This window comes from Syngnathoides biaculeatus, chromosome 16 (genome assembly GCF_019802595.1).
Source record: "Syngnathoides biaculeatus isolate LvHL_M chromosome 16, ASM1980259v1, whole genome shotgun sequence".
Lineage (NCBI taxonomy): Eukaryota > Metazoa > Chordata > Actinopteri > Syngnathiformes > Syngnathidae > Syngnathoides > Syngnathoides biaculeatus.
In genome coordinates, this window is record NC_084655.1 from 18,678,229 (window position 1) to 18,695,738 (window position 17,510).

Below are 17,510 nucleotides of genomic sequence, written 5' to 3' on the forward strand. Positions count from 1 at the left end.
TAAAGCAACCCATTAATGCACACACGTGTATAGCTATATTGCTGTATAGTTAAAAAAAAGAGCTGGGTAGTAAAGCAAAATAATTATTTTTCAGGATTTGAGGGCAGACAGCGTCGCTACCGAATGATGTGAGCTTGGTTGAAAATGAGAGTGAGACATAATTAGAAACTTTTTCTTCCCTTCTCCTGTAAAAGTAAAAAAGTAAGTTCTGGAAGTACAATGCGGGCAAACGACACAAGCCGTGTCAAATGTTCACTTTAATATAGGCTGCGGGACACTGAAAAAAATGGAGAACCGTAGTTTGGACACCCTTTAATTTAAAACGTGCAACCCTTCTGGCCCCTGTTCTGTCTCCTATCACAATCACTTGGAAAATGACTCAAAAGCAAGCGACTGGAATCAGAACTGCAATTGTCGAAATTCAAACAAAGGCCAACCCGACTGATTATGATGATGATCAATCAGCGCACTCTTGAACTTGGACCACACCAAATCAAACGGCGAAACTGGGCCACCGATGTTCCAAAGTCTCTTTTGTGGAAAACCAGAACTCCTCGTACGAGCCACTGAGGCCCGCCTGAGCTGCGCGGCTCTTATCAGGCCTTCCTGCTACGTGACTTGGCGCGGCGTCCTCCAGTCTTGCTCTCCTAACCCCCTAAAACAATGAAATCTAACAGCTTGGTGCTACCGAAATCCCCCACATCCGCTCAAAAGATGCCAAAAAGGCACTCATGCGATACCATTGCAGGAAGTTACCTTCAAGGAACAGTTGGAGGGTTATTGTCGGCGGAGGTGAGTACCAACGGTACAGACCACCTCCAGAACGGCACCAAAAGAGGAAACTGAGATATTTTCTGAAGAGCTGCTTATGATTTTTCTTTTTTTTAATTGGCAGAAATTCAAGTGTGAGTCCGAACTTCAATTGTCTAAAATTGTTTCAGGTTCGGCGGCTCAGCTGGACAGTGTTGGCCTCACAGTTCTTAGGTCCCGGGTTTGATCACAGACCCGCCTGTTTGCGTGTTCTCCCCGTGCCTGCGTGGGTTTCCTCTGGTTACTCCGGTTTCCTTCCACATCCCAAAAACATGCAACATTACATGGCTGGCAAACAGTTCTGGGTGTACCCCCACCTCCTGCCCGTTGACAGCTGAGATAGGCTCCAACACTCGTGTGACCCTTGTGAGGATAAGCAGTAAAGAAAATGAATAGATGGATGTTTCAGGTTCTCCGTCTATGTTCAGGTGAAGTATGTACGTATCTTGTCACCTAAAATTCAAATGTTGTTGTATATTAAATTCTGTCTAGTGTATACCTTAAAAAAACTTAATGGGAACTAACATATAAGGAAGCAGAAAGGCCACGGAGGAAGTCGACATTTTTAATTCAAGTGTAAGGAACAAAATGTTTTACAGCAGCTAAATGGAAGTCACGACAAAGCCAGTCGAGATGCCGCACTTCTGCCAAGACAATTCCCCATAATGCGCAATGAGGTAGTCCAAAATATTTGCTTCTGGAACAGGAGGCTGAGTAGTAAAATCCCAAAATATTGACAATCATCTCATCCAGACCGGTTTCCTGGTACACTCTAAATGTTTAGTCCCATTCAGAGAAATCTGACTGATCGCTGAGAGGTTTCTAAACAAACTTTCAACCGCATTTTGGACCGAGCAGCGCCGGGACTTCCCAAATATACTCCCCAATTGCAGTGTGTGAGGAAGCACAAAAGGAACCACAAGACAACACATACACCAGAAAAAATGCAAAACATCTGCCTCGGAATCTCTTGAAAAGTCCGAATCACGGAACAAGGGGGATGAACAGCGCAAGGCGTTACAGGCCGGACGGGGACGGCCCGCGTGAGTCAACCCGCGTGTCAGCCACTCACCGGTCTCCTTGAAGGTCTGCTTGTCTGGCCAGATGACCGAGCAGAGGCTGGTGAGCACCAGCGTCCCCAGTCGCCGGCCTCCCTTTTCCGGGCTGCTGTAGTAGTCCAGCGAGTCCTGGCTCAGCACAAACCAGAAACGCCGCTGCTTGATCCAGTTGCCTCGTACCTCGCGCAGCAGCCAGCCTTACGTGAGAGAGATCGATAAATCTTTTCGTTTGTGTCCTTGGGTCAGGTAATATTGTGAAAAAAGACACTGCAAATCCCGACATGCTTTCAGAACCGGAACTTCTGGACTATAAGCCGTGACTTTTTTCACACGCTTTCAACTCTGCGGTTTATGAGAATTGAGAATTACTTAACGTGATAAGCAAATAATGTGAAAAGTGTGCAAAATAACGAATCTGGAAATAATGTGAATAATGCAGAAATATAACAAATCTTAATGGGGGTTCTCACAAAAATGTTATTCTTGGGCCCGGGTAGAGGTTTGCGGCTGGTCGTTTACTTTGGGCCAACACCAAAATGCTATTCTTATTTGACTTTGGAACACATTCTGGCAGCCATGTTATCAGGGTACTTCCGAGAAAAGCTCTGGGCCCCCCACCCCCCACCCCGAATGCTCTGGCCGGCAGGTGAGCTTGTCGTGCAGCTACAAAAACGTCGCTGCACTCTGTGTTTCACTCGGGATAAACAATCGTCCATAAAGTTTGTGTAAGGGACAACCTTGTTGGGGCAAATTCTAGCGGGGTACAAATATAACCAGCTAATGGGAGAGGCATTAAAGCCCGCCATGACGCCTGCATAATTACAGCTGTGGAGTGAGACAAAGGAGAAAGCGGAGGGAGCGCGTCGGTGTTTCTAAGAACGGTGACAAGAAGTCAAGCTGAAGAATTTTCTATTCCATTTTATTCCATTTCAAGTCATTTTGGCAGTGTTAAACGAATGTGTCAGATGGGCCTGAAGTGACTCCATTTTTTGAATTGTCATTCGTCATTTTTCTCTGCCTAAAACGGCAAAAAAAAACAAAAAAAAAAACAGCGCTAGCGACAAAACGATAATTTACAACAACTTCTGAGATACACGATACAAAAATAAATCTGTTGAGTTGTACAAATTGTAGGTCACGATAATGGTAATGGATTAACATTGGTCGTGATTTTTTTCCAACACAAGAACCTGGCATTTGAACAGGGGTGTGTGTACTTTTTATAACCACTGCATCCTTGTTCGTGTTTTTGTCATCTGCTTGGTGACCCTATTGTATTGTGCTGTTTGACACGTGGAAACAATACAGTATGAAAAAAAAATATGAGTGGAGCTGATTTTTATAAAAATTTTATTTTGTAAAAATTGTATTCATTGTTTTACATTAAGTGATATTGTTCATCCATATCTGATTTTCATGTTCATATTTTATTTTTTCATTTTATATTACGGTCATGCTTTGATTTAAAAAAAATATATCAGATGTTACTCACGATTTACTAATAAGTACTTGAGTAGTTTTTTTTCCACTCGGTACTTTCCTACTTTGACTCGAGTATTTATTTGGAGGACTCCTTTTCACTTCTACTTGAGTCATATTATTCAAAAGTGACAGTACACTCACTTGAGTACAGTACGATGCTACTCTACCCATCTGATAATAATATAATAACTAGCTACTGTATCTAACTACTCAAACAACTAGATAACTAGCTAGCTTGCTAACTATCATTAACTTAATACAGCCACCCTTCAACCCACACATTTGACCCATTTACCGTAATAACCCTGCGCTTTATGCGGTGATGCGGCTAATTTGTGCATTTTTTCTTAACGGCCGCAAGGGGGTACTCGAGCGGAAAAGGTAAGAGTGAGACCGGTGGAATATATGTGCCGAGGAAGTGACTTTTACCGGTCCGGTCCTGTTAGCGCTGCGCTACCGTGTTACTGCCATGTGTGATTTTTACCAGTATGTTTTTTTTTTTTTTTTTTTTTTAAACCAACCCTGTAAGCGTGGCGCTTGCGTTAGCGTTACCACGGCGGCGCTACCATTAGCGTGGCAGCGCTAGCATTACCGTTAGCACGGCACTAGCGTTAGCGCTCCCGTTAAACTCTCTGTGTACAGTCTTTGTAAATATCTCGTGTTTCAATGTGGGCACTTGCGGCTTTTACATAGCTGCAGTAGTATGCATGTACCAAATGGTATTTCCTTTACAAATGTACTGGGTGAGGTTTATAACCAGGTGCGCTTTATAGGTCGGAAATTATAGTAATCTGTGATTAGAATTACGGTAGTATCTTTAGCTCAAACTTGTGACTAAATGGATAGATAGATAGATAGATAGAGAGATAGAGAGATAGAGATAGATAGATAGATAGATAGATAGATAGATAGATAGATAGATAGATAGATAGATAGATAGATAGATAGATAGATAGATAGATAGATAGATAGATAGATAGAATCCCAGCAATATTTGTTTATCGTTCCATAAATGCACTCAAACAGGCCTCGCGCCACATTCAGTCGACTTAACAAAGGCCACCGGATCCTATTTGTGGAAATACGGTGAAGAATGATATTTGTTCCACTCGTAGTGGAACCGTCGTGCTTACCATCCACGTAACTAAAAAGTCCAACAACCCAGGTCTACGACGACGGCAGCGTGTCGGGTCTCCCCGACGGCCATTTGCACACGTTTTGAGCGTGGCTTCAAAGCGATAATTAGGCCGCGAATCTGGCGATGACGCCACGGCAGGATCCCGGCTTCCTCCGAGGTTAGGGTTAGCTGCGTGCCACCTGTCAGCCCGTTTGCTCCCGTGCACTTTGCTTTTACGCCTTTAACCGCGGTCCCCCCCCCCCCCCCCCCCCTACACACCCCCGCTCTCCTACTCTGCTCCCCCAACAACGTTTTCCCAGGCAGCGATACGCCGCCGGGCCAAAATGAAAATTAGAGCACATGGAGCGTTTGGGGGTGGTTGTTCTCAAGCTATGTTTCCACTTCAAGAATTTTTCTATATGATCTTTATGGCGGGTCATCGAGAGGCGACCGAAATAGTCCTCCTTCGCGCTACTTAACGCCAACGGCATCATACTAAAAGAGGCCGAGTTTGGCACACATCAGGAATGCAGACAAGCCGAGCGGGTGCGGGACACGGGGGATGGGGGGGGGCGTCCTCCTAAAACACGTCGACGCCTCTGTCAGACATGGCGCGTCGCACATCAGCTTGCTGTCACTCACAAAAGAGATGAGCAGCGAGAGGAGGGGGAGGACGGGAGGAGGAAGGGGAGGAGGCCTTTCAGGACCACGTAAACTCACCCACGCTCTCCCCATCTGGATCCCATCTCTGAGGCTAATGCCTCCCTCCTGGGGGCCACGGCTCACCCTTAATTTGTTTCATTTGTGACCTTTCAACCCGAGCCCGCAAATCCCTGCCCCCTCGGGCAGAAAGCAAGCAAACAATATCTCTCTGTGCTTGGATTTTAAGCAGCGCCGTCCTCGTGAAATAATAGGAGACAACTCCTCATTAGGCTTTTTCTGTATTTCATATTGTTACTGTACAATTGGAATGCAGGCCAAATAAAACTTTGAACCGTCTACTGCATACACGCAAAAAACAAAAAAGATCTGCAGAGAATCCTACATTTAATTATTTTAGCATCATCAAGCACCGCCAAACCTTCACTTGACTGAAAATGTGCTCAGAAATGCATTTCAAATCCACACATTTACCGTAATTCCCGGTTTACAGAGCGCACCTTGTTATAAACCTCGGTACACAGAAAGAGTTTAACGCTAGCGAGGCGCTAACGCTAAAGGTTAGTAGTTCAAATTGTGACAGATTTAACCAATCAAATGAACGAAATGACAACATTTATAGTTTAGGTTAGTTTAATCTTGACGGCTGGCTGAGCGGATTTTGTCCCTGTCACAATTTGAACTACAATAGCGCTCAGTAGAGTGCAAACTTACACCTTGAGTTTCTGCGTAATCACGCTAGCTAACTGAACTAGCTAGCTAAATAACCAGCTTCTTTACTAGCTTGCTTGTTTGTTAGTTAGCTGGTTATTTAGTTACGTGTATTTTTTTTTTTTAATAAGCCTTGGTACACAGAGTTTAACCCTAATTGTAGCATTAGCGCGGCGCTAGCGTTAAACTCTGTGTACCAAGGCTTATAACCAGGTGCGCTAACGCGAGCCACCTGACCAACTTTTACTTAACACCACTGTAAAACCCACACTTTTGATCCATTTCGTGACCACAAACCTCAAAACCAATCTCAAACTTGTGACTAAATGCAACCGATTTAATCTTATCAACAACGTCACACCCAACCAGTGAAAAACTATAAAAATGGAGGGCAGCGGACCTTCGTGACAGTCACACTTTACGGCATATCCCTCTATTTTGCCCCAACGATGATTTATTTAAGTACAAAATTCTGGAAAAAAAACTTCATAAAATGCTGTTGTGCACCACATTTAACGGGTGGACCAAAAAGGGACCCACAGATAAGCGATGAGTGGCGCGTGAGCGGAGGTGCCGTCACGTGAGATCATTTGAACTGTAAATCAACAGAGGTATGTCAATAAAGCAATCTCGTTCTGTCAGCATGGCCTATTTCAGATGGCTGGGGGGGGGGGGGGGGGGGATCTCTCGCTCTCTCACACACACACATGCGCACACATAGACAAGAGCCTCATAGATGCTTTTAAAATATTTCTTTGTGCGGTAAACAGATGAATAAAACGTACAGTACTGGGCATTTACAAGCGTAAGCGTGTATTTTGTATGTAGGGTCAGCGGGTTCGGGGTTTGCAGTCGATTTTACTGCTGCGTCGCCAAAACGGCAACTGCTGTCAGAACGAGGCAACGTGACAGCCACCACTACGCCAAAACGGGATCCGTGGGCTGGCTTGAAAAGAAAAAAAATGTTTTTGCAAAAATATCCTATGAGTTCATTCCTCAAAAGCACGACGCGGGCAAGGCAAAACGGCGCCTGCGAGGTCGGCGGCCATCTTTACACGGGGCCCGCGCGAGCAGGCGCCGGGGCCGCATGTGGCCCGCAGCTGCCGGATGACAGCGAAGCAGGAAATTTGCCACAGTGCTTATTAAACGGGGGACAGGATCCGCTCAGTCAGTCGTCAAGATCAAACTAACCTAAACTACAACTGTTCTAATTTCGTTCATTTGATTGGTTAAATCTGTCACAATTTGAACTAGAATAGCACTCAGTAGAGCGCAATCCTACACCATGATTTTCTGTGTAATCACGCTAGTAGAACTAGCTAGCTGAATAGCCACCATCTTAACTATCTTGCTTGTTTGTTTATTAGTTAGCTGATTATTTAGTTACGTGTAGTTTTTAGTTACGAATTAGGCAGATTGCTAATTAACTACTCAACTAAGTACTGAAATAACCAACTACCTAAGTAATAAATACTTAACTCCTGAACCAATAAATAACTAGCTAAAAAAACATCTATCTTGATAACTCAAGACCCAAATAACTAACCGAAACCTGAAAATAACTAGATAAAGCAACTAGCTAACTTACTCTCCAAACAACTGGACAACTAGCTAACTTGCCAATATAGATTCACTACACAAATGTTGGAATTGAACTAGTGTTGAGAAAAGTGCTAACAAAAAGCTATTAATCTGATGTGTCCAATATTTTTGTGATGTCCATGTCGAATAAATTGTAATTTCCAAAAAACCTAAGCAATCCGGTATTTAATCAAGTCGTTATCTTAAGTTAAAAATTACTTAAGTTATTTTAAACTCGAGGTTATTTTATACTATATACAGAGTATGCAGATACATAGATATACAACATGTAAAAAATCTAAAATTCTGATTCTTCATTCTTATTTCATCACTTTTATAACCAAAAACGTATCATGACCAATGATTGAGGGAGATGGCCACCCCACAAAGAGATTTGGTTCTGTCCAAGTTCACAATGTGGCCATGTGGGGTACTGTTGACATTGTTTTATATGCAGTATAGAGAGTTTATATACTCCTAAAGCTCCCAAAGTACCTTCGTGCTATATAAATACATTTAATTGAAGCCAGTTACTGGCAGCCGACAACCAAACATGGCGTTTTTTTTAACAACTGTGCTTCCTGAAAGTACCGATTACTGTCACATAAAACTGGATATTATTTGCGCTGATTCAGGTTGTGTAAATACGGTCAAGGCCGTCGCTCAACGCCGACACGTGCGGCGCGGTAAGCGATCGCGAACGGCATCCGAGCAGGACGAGACGAGCGCTGACGCCGGGGTTTATTTTACGAGTCTGACTCACCTTTGACCAGAATTTCAGGTTCTTCTTCCAGGGCCATCTTGTTCTTCTCCAAGATAAGGCTCTTCAGCTCATCCGCCGCGTCTGACACAGCCACTCTGCGTCGGAGAGGAGAATGTAAATAAATAACTTGTGACCACTCCCACATGCAGGACTGCAAAGTGGCCTGAAGACTGCCCCCCCCCCACTTTGCCCTACCCCCCACCACTCTCGACTTGGATCTTCTTTTAGGAGGAAGAAGTTCCACGTATATATCTCGTCCCCAAGTATTACCCCTCTGCGCCACAGAGGACGGCTCGCATCACTTTATCGGCGCCGCTAGCGTGTCGGGAGAGAGTGACTGAAAATAAACGTGACAGGGCGACGCCGAGCCCGCCAGCCAGCCAGCCAGCCAGCCGGGCCGTATCGCTTTTGGAAAGTTCAAGAGGTCGCGGCCGCGAGGAGCTAAAGCGCTACACATCAGAAACATCTGTTGGCGGACTGAGGAGCGCTTCTGTTACGCTGACGGCCAGCGAACTTTTAACCTGGTTGTATTTCAGACCCGTACAATTTAATTTTTTTTGTCATCATAGGATGGTGCATTGTCAAAATAATAATGAATCCGAAAAGCTACTACCAAGACCTTTAATTTGAGATGTGACTTGATACAGTTTCTATTTTTTAACCTCATTGCTGTGATCTTGGGTCGATCTCTTGAGGTGAAGATCAATCGGTACCAAAAAAATGAACCAAGTATTAAGCGCCTATCGTCCACCTTCTTCGTTTCCCTTCGGCTTGTCCCGTTACGGCTCGCCACAGCGTGTCATCTTAGATGAACGCATATTTGTTGGGCACAGTTTTACGCCGGATGCCCTTCCTGACGCAACCCCTCTGTATTTAGCCGGGGAGAGAACCTCACAGCTCCTGGTATTCCCAGGCGGTCACCCATCCAAGTACTAAACCCAAACCCGCTTTAGCTTCCGAGATCAAGCGTTCTCAGGCTAGCATGGCCGTAAGCCTTATCGTGCATCTACGTCTACCAAATTTGAAGATGATCAGAATTTTTTTTTTGTGGCAATGTTTAACTGTACCGTGACCATTTGACAATTTGACTTGGGCCTAACGGTTTTGGTCTCAAAACAGCTCTAAAAACAAGGACAGGATTTGTAAGCGGACTGGGAGACGAAGCAACGTATCTCGGCTAACTAGCCGCTCCTCTTCGTCGCTACCCGCCGCCCACCCTGTTCTCTGCGCCGTCTTAATCCCCGTGTCAAACGGCTTCCTGCTCTCCACAGGAAATCGCCCGCTGCGGGGCCTCCTCCAGCACGGCCTCCGCCGGCCGGCCCGGCCTTCTGGGAATGCAGGGGCGGTAGCGTGGTGTGTTGGATGGAAGATGAAGAGGTGGGAGTTGGGCGGGGGAGACTTTGTGGATGTAGCTGTTGGACAGCTGTGCACATCCAAAAAGCTCCACGTCACCCTTGGGATTGGGTTGGGGGAGTTGGGGGGTGGGGGGTGGGGGGAACTGAGCTGCAAAAGATGTCTGCTTTCAGAATTATTGCCGGCCATCTTTCACTTTAGTCGCACAGAAATTGGAGTGTGACGGAGAAACGTTGAATGGATTTAAACAGTAAAGCAACCATTAGCTTTTCCTTCATTTGATAAGATTGAGCTGAAAAGCATTTTAAGGATGCGTTTTAAAAAAAGAAGAAGAAATAAAAGTGATTGAAAACAAATATGATCCCTGCATCGGCACTGAATAAGATTCCAGAAAGAATAAAATTAATATATACATTCTATTGGGATGTATTTTCTGTTGTGTTTTTCAGTCTCTCCAAATTTGCCCTTCATGATTTTTTTTAAGTTACTTTGCATATTTAAGTCTTTGTTTGTTTTGTTTTGAGAAAGGCGCAAAGCACCGCAAAAATGTTATCGAAATCGCTGTGAGTCAAAGAAATCTGAGCCTTTTGTCAAAGAATTGGATTGGATACATTTCTGTCATCAAGTTTTGTTGCATTTTTGTGTGAAATCCGACTAAAAGTTCATAACTTTTGTCGTCTTGAGTGAAATTTTAAAGGGATTTGGGGGAAATGAGCTCTTAGCGGGAACAGTTGTCAAGATGGATATCAGTGGAGGTCAACCCGGTGTCCTCTTCTGGAAAAAAAGGGTCAAAACCAGGTTGGGACCGTGCGGTTGTTGTCCTGCCGGCGCTGAGGTTGACCCGCTTTTCTTTCAAGCTCCGCCGGGGCTTGAACAATAGAATCATCTCCACTTAGCAGGCGTGGAGCGTGGCCACATTTTCCTAGAAAACTGCACGGCGCCGGAGCCAAGTTTGCTTTTTCAACTCCAAGAATATTATTACCGAGATGGACCGCTATTAAAAATAAACTGTGCGTGCGAGCTTTTCCTGCAGGGACCACGGCCGCCTTTAAATCCACAAAGTGTTCAACGCAAAGTCCAAATGAGTGTCTTTCGACATTTGGGTACTTTAAATTCCTAATCGCTCACGCAGCTCACTTGTATTATATCACTGATGTACTTTTAGCGCTCGTATGCAGACCCGTTGCAGATATAGCCCATAATGATCCAAGACACTGCAAATAACCACAGCAGTGTGAAGACCTGGTCCTGTCTGGACACGGTTTTCATGTACATCTAAATCCCTGCCACTGTATGGACTAATTCCACCGGTCTGCGCGCACGTCTCCGTTACGTCCACGCGAGGTTATTAACGATCCCTGCTAAGAGGCGACCTCGCATTTCTGTGTTTATTTTAACGCTCCTCAAGCGGGCCGGGCTGGCTGTCAGCACGCCCCATCTTCTTTTTCTTAAAGATGTGCTTTGCGGTGTGTTAGCGAGCTTAAAAATAAAAGGCCGGTGCCAGTCGGTCGGCGCCAGCGACTCCGAGCGCATTTGACAAAAGCCGGAAACTTGTTCGGAGGACTCAGCTGATTTTATGCCACGTTGATTGTTACTAGATGAGAACAAAGCTCTGCCGGGCTTTCAGATCAACGGAGGACGTAAATGGATTCATTTCCTGAAAAGCTCTTTGTACTTTTATAAGGTCTCGGGACATGCCTCTGGAATCAAACAGCAGACTCGGCTCCACCCGATTTTCTTGTAGGAGAAGTTTGGGAATAGTTTCTTCAATGGAGATGAATTGGGGAATAAGAAAATTTCCAACATCCGACTGTCAAAATTGTAAAGGAATGCAGGATATTGGTAATCTTACGTGCAGACGGGAAAATATTAAAAATCGTGATGGACATTTGCCCAAATATCCTTGACAATGTTATTTTGTTGATTACCATTTCTAGAGCTAGTTTCTGTAGCCAGGGATCGGATCGCCAAGGTATACGCCATTGGCCGCCGCCCCTCTCGCAGGTGGTGAGCCCATGTTACCCTTTCGGGCTGTGCCTGGTCGTCTTCGAGCACCACCTCCAGCTCTGGCTCCAGAGGGGGGCCCCGGTGACCCGCCTCCAGGCAAGGGAAACCAAGATGAGGTGGCTGGGGCATCTGACTCGGATGCCTCCCGGACGCCTCCCTGGTGAGGTGTTCCGGGCATGTCCCACTGGAATGAAACCCCGAGGACGACCCAGGACACGCTGGAGATACTATGTCTCTGGGGCATCTGATTCGAAAGCCTTCCGGACGCCTCCCTGGTGAGGTGTTCCGGGTAAGTCCCACCAGAAAGCGACCCCGAGGATGACCCAGGACCCAGGACACACTGGAGAGACTACGACTCTGGGGCATCTGACACGAAAGCCTCCCGGACGCTTCCCTGGTGAGGTGTTCCGGGCATGTCAAACCGGAAAGAGACCTCGGGGACGAACACGAACGCGCTGGAGAGACTGTCTCTCGGTTGGACTGGGAACGCCTCGGGATCCCTCCGGAATAACTGGAAGAAGTGGCTGGGGAAAGGGAAGTCTAAGTATCCCTGCTGAAGCTACTTCCCTCACGACCCGACCCGGAAAAGCAGTAGAAAATGGATGGATGGATGAATTTCTACAACTTTAAACGTCACAAAGTACACAGTAAATGTCTTGACAGACCACAAACTAACGAAACTAAAACAATTTATGCTTCAAGGCGCTATTAATCAACAATGAACTGCATTCTCATAGATTTTTTTCTTTTTTAGACCCCGCATAGCAAAATTAAAAATCTTACAAGTTTGGCACACCACAGAAAAGAGTGTTGAGAACCAATTGCCAATTTTAAATGATTAACAAAAAATTGTCAGTGTATAAAATGACGTTGAATACGGTGAGAAATCAATCCGTCGCGTCTGCGTTCAAACCCCACAGGCGTGTTTGCTGAATGTGACGAAACCGCGGTTCACTCCACTGTCAACTGCGAATGAAATACCGCGACTGCAGATAGCAGTAAATACACGTACTGTGCCGTGTCAAATCACGTTAGGAGGTTCAACTTCAAAAGTGAATAGTTCCTTAGGACTATAATCAAAAATAAGCACACGAGGCAACTCTTTGGAGGGGACATGACGTAACTGCCAATTGGTTTCTCATCTGTGACGGACACCCAAGTATGTCTTTTTAGCCATGCAACCACCTCCCCACAAAAAAGGAAAAAAAGAAAATAATAAAAAAAATGCTATAGAGCTCGTGCACCTACGTCACCGAAATCAGGCGACTGGCCATATTGCCGGTCGAACAAAGCATTGTTCAATGCTAAGCCGGTCGGAGACGACACGGAAATATGTCTTACAGCACCACGCCCAGAGTCTTGTACGACACCGTTAAGACATTTAGAAGGTGAAAATAAACGAAGGTACGTGGAAAAAATTAGATAAACTCGGCATCGAGGAACCGTATTTAATGCCGAAGTCGATGTTTCAAGATAAGAAATTGGAATGTTAATTCGGTTCCGCTTGTCTTGGACAACTGGATCTACACAAGGATCTGGTGAGTAAGTCGTTGAGATTTACTTGGCAGTTTGAAAGCGTATAAAAGTCCGGACGCATACAAATACTTTGTTGCTGGATCTGTTCTCAATCAGGAATAAACCCCACATAGTGATGGGTTGACGGCTCGTGAACGCGGAAGCGTGTTCGGCCACACGTTAACCCTTGCCGGAATCCATCGATCTTTTCAGCTAGTATTCAATACAAATAGCACCAATATTTAAATAAATAACCCCTGGTTTTACAGAAACTCTCATTCATTAACTATGATTGGGGAAAAAAATGAGGACAGAGTCGTCTCCACGGAACGTACACGGAAACGATTGCGGCCAAACCTAACCTCCGTGACAGACATTTATTTTTTTAATAAGCATTTTTCTCAAATGAGCCAATTTCTCATTACATATACTTCTTGGTAATTTGAGACTGAGAAGAAGAGTTCCTACCTGAATTGAAGCGATCGCTACACAGGCGTGTGTTTATTTTGGTCGGGAACCATCCATTACGTTTGCCAAAATCCATCGATATTTTCTGGTATTTTCAGATGGTATTTCATAGAATGATCTCTTTGAATATCTGTCTCGTCTGCTGTGACAACCAACAGCACAACAGGTCTCGGGTATTGTAACTATTCCCCTCGGGTTCAATGTCTCCCGCAATGTCGAGCAGCTCATTTTGACCGGCAATATGGCGTCCCGTGCACGAGCCCTATAACGCCACAGTTCACTAATACATAGTTGCACATGCTTTCAGATAAATGTATTTAGGGACAAACTGACTGGCGACTAGTTCAGTTCTATCGCCCAAAGTTCCCTGTGATAGGCTCCAACACTCCCGCAAGCCTTGTGAGGATGAGCAGCTTGGAAAATGCATGGACGGGCCTGTGATATCAGTTTACAAGGACTTTAAAGATCCCTCAATGGAGTATTTCGCCCATTGCATGACTGCGCAAATAAATACCCCGAAAGGACATTTCTGACATCTCAGTTTCCCGAAACATATCATAACGTCCGTATGAGGCCCGCTCAGGTCACATAAATGACTTTCATATTCAAGATGAGGAACACCCACGCGACACGAACCGAGACACAATGAGGCGAAGGGGAAGTTGCGATGTGAATACACACACGCACACACAAAAAAAAGGTCATTTAAAAGAGGAAGGGACGAGATAAGCTGCTCAATAATCATCTATTCATTATTAATCGGGCCACGACCGCTGTGTGCGTGTCTATGTGTTGTGTGTGTGTGTGTTCGTGCACACATGCCCTACTTTTTCCCGCTGCCTCACATGACTTTCATACTTAAATTAAACGCCCTCCGAGCATCTGAAAAATGACCATGCAGCAGAGCTCCGGGGTGGGATGAAAAAAAAAAAAGGGGAAGGCGATGACAAGGGTCACACTTGAGACCGAAGAGGAAGCAGCAACGTGAGCGAGAACGTGGCACAACCCTACAACACCGCGACCGCGAGGCATTGCTAAATCGCGAGCACATTGTCATATTTGGGAACTGGTGGGAAATTTCGCTCTTTTCGCGTGTACTCTCACTCTCTGCGTTTATGATTTAAATCAACTACACACAATAAATAGCAAAATAATAATAATAATAATACCTCAAAGACTGTGTTTGGATTGAATCCGATAAGACTGCGAGGATTGGTAATGAAAAAAAAATAAATAAAAAATTACAAAAAAAAAAATTAGATAATAGATAGATAGATAGATAGATAGATAGATAGATAGATAGATAGATATAGATAGATAGATAGATAGATAGATAGATAGATAGATAGATAGATAGATAGATAGATAGATAGATAGATAGATAGATAGATAGATAGAGAGATAGAGAGATAGATAGATAGATAGATAGATAGTAATGTTGTGGCTAGTGTGCAGCTTGATGCAACTCCAGCAAATAAGTATATGATAGTCATAAGTATATAAACTATAATATAGAGGTGACATAATATGCCACAATAACAAAGAGAACACATATTGTCGCTTCAGTATGCTCCATGTAGCGTTTGGATGCCACACAAATCGCTCTCCTCTTGGCATACAAAAATAAAACTCTTCTCTTCAGAATATGAAACACAATTGGAGAATTTCCATAACAAACGTGCAAATTTTGGCTCCTCTCCATGTTACAATTACAATAAACGAGGACATAAACCATAAAAGGAGACACTCGAAGCCAACTAAGCGGGTTGCACGGACTCGATTGGCATGTGACTGTCTGCTGCGGCAATGAGTCATTGATTTTAAGTCGAGATTTAACCAAAACACAGACACTCTAATTAATGTTAGAAATGTAAAAAAAAAGGGTGTCCTTGCACTCAAGCTGTGATGACCCCAATTTGTGACAAATATGAAACAAAATTGAAAAAAGTGGGGATGTGAAATTACCATCCGGCCATCCATTTTCTTCGCCGCTTATCCTCACGAGGGTCGCAGTGAGCGCTGAAGCCTATCCCGGCTGTCGACGGGCAGGAGGCGGGGTGCACCCTGTACTGGTTGCCAGCCAATCGCAGGGCACATTGAGACAAACAGCCGCACTCACTAATCATACCGAGGGGCAATTTTGAGTGTCCAATTAATGTTGTAGGAAAACGGAGAGCCCGGAGAAAAACCCACGCGGGCACGGGGAAAACATGCAAAACTCCACACAGGCGGGGGCCGGGATCGAACCAGAGTCCTCAGAACTGTGAGGCCAACGCTTTACCAGCTTCTCCGCCTGTGAAATTACCATTATATTATTTCTTTTTTTGTGTGTTTTACAGTTCTCTGGTTTTGGTGCCTTGCTGAAGTGCACCAGAGCTGTGGATGTGAGTTCCAAATTGCAGTTAGAAACACTACTGGGAAGGGGGGAAAAAAAGTCAGGAAAAGCCTACTAGAATATCAGAAATACGTCAGAGGTTAATCAGAGGCACTTTAAATGGTGGCAGGTACGTCCCGACTCCCATTTAACATCTTTTCACAAGGATTTGGACACTGATGATTTGCCTCCGCGGGCCACATAAAATCATGTGGCGTGCCAGATCTGGCCCCCGGGCCTTGAGTTGGACACCTGTGTTGTAAAAAAAAAAAATCCTTCCTTTTCAAAGGAATTGGCAACGCTGCGAAATGCTGACATTTTGCAACACGCAAAGGAAGTCCACGACATTATTCCACAATATAAAAAATAATAATAAAAAAAAAAACGTTCACTGTAAATAAATTCAGGTCAAAAGCTGAGTGTGTATTCCTGATAACTAACAAACAAAGAGAATAGCTATGAGATCATAACCGCATTGCTGGAGGTGGAAAAAGTAAATACAGTCGAAATAATTACACATTGTCTACGCAGAAAATACTTTTCTGCCCCCCCCCCCCCCCCCCCCCGACTCTCAGTGGTCCAGCGGGCTGGTGGGAAAACGAGGAATGTGGTGATTAAGACTGGGCCTATATGACCTTCCTGCTAAAAATACACTGTTTACCCACGACCGCAGCCAAGACATCGCTGGACTCTACGCAGGGAAGAGGTGCTGGGGGGGGGGGGGTCAGGTTTTGAAAAGGGGGGAGGGCGGGTGGATGTGTGACAGGAAGTCTGCGTTTGGGACAGCGGGGGAGAGATCAGCACACACACACACACACACACAAAAAAAGGTTGCAAAATGATGGAGGCCTTTATTTGAAGTCCAAATGGAATTGGGAAGCAGAAGCAAAATCGAAAAATTAAATATGTGCTGAACATGTTTGGGACACTTAGATAGCTGACAGACAGGCAGACAGACACTCAGACAGGCAATTAGCGGGGGGGGGGGGGGGGGGCTGTGTCACGCACACACACACACACACACACACACACAAAAAAAGGTTGCAAAATGATGGAGGCCTTTATTTGAAGTCCAAATGGAATTGGGAAGCAGAAGCAAAATCGAAAAATTAAATATGTGCTGAACATGTTTGGGACACTTAGATAGCTGACAGACAGGCAGACAGACACTCAGACAGGCAATTAGCGGGGGGGGGGGGGGGGCTGTGTCACGCACACACACACACACACACTGGCCTCTTTCAGCCAGCCTGGCAGCTGACACACAAAAAGGCTTTTTGAAGGTCAAACGCTCAGAGCAATGGAGAAGTGGCCCCTACCCCTCCGGTACACTTTGTATTTCTATTTTTTTTAAATACTTATTACTAATTTGCTGCAGTCATGAGAAGTGACTTGCATGAATATATTATTATCATGTTACAAAGGCAAAATCTAAAAGAAACCGAACAACTAGTGATGAAATCGAATGGAGAAAATTTACAGTCTTCAATAAAACTGAAGTCAATGAATTATTTTTAGATTTCTTTTAGACACTTCAAGACGCTTTGCCGCTTATCCTCACGAGGGTCGTGGGGAGTGCTGAAACCTAGCCCGGCTGTCGACGGGCAGGAC

At 44.8% G+C, this 17,510-nt stretch overlaps 1 protein-coding gene across 2 annotated transcripts in view; it reads right to left on the reverse strand.

Moving 5' to 3' along the window:
• plekhh3 (pleckstrin homology, MyTH4 and FERM domain containing H3) overlaps positions 1 to 17,510 on the reverse strand; it is a 49,408-nt gene that overhangs the window by 20,257 nt on the left and 11,641 nt on the right. For both annotated transcript variants that reach the window (XM_061845430.1, XM_061845429.1), the window contains exons 4-5: positions 8,183 to 8,277; positions 1,883 to 2,065 (exon numbers count right to left, since the gene is read on the reverse strand). In XM_061845430.1, the coding sequence (XP_061701414.1) occupies positions 1,883 to 2,065; positions 8,183 to 8,219 (220 nt within the window). In that variant the 5' untranslated portion in view covers positions 8,220 to 8,277. The remainder of the gene's footprint in view (positions 1 to 1,882; positions 2,066 to 8,182; positions 8,278 to 17,510) is intronic.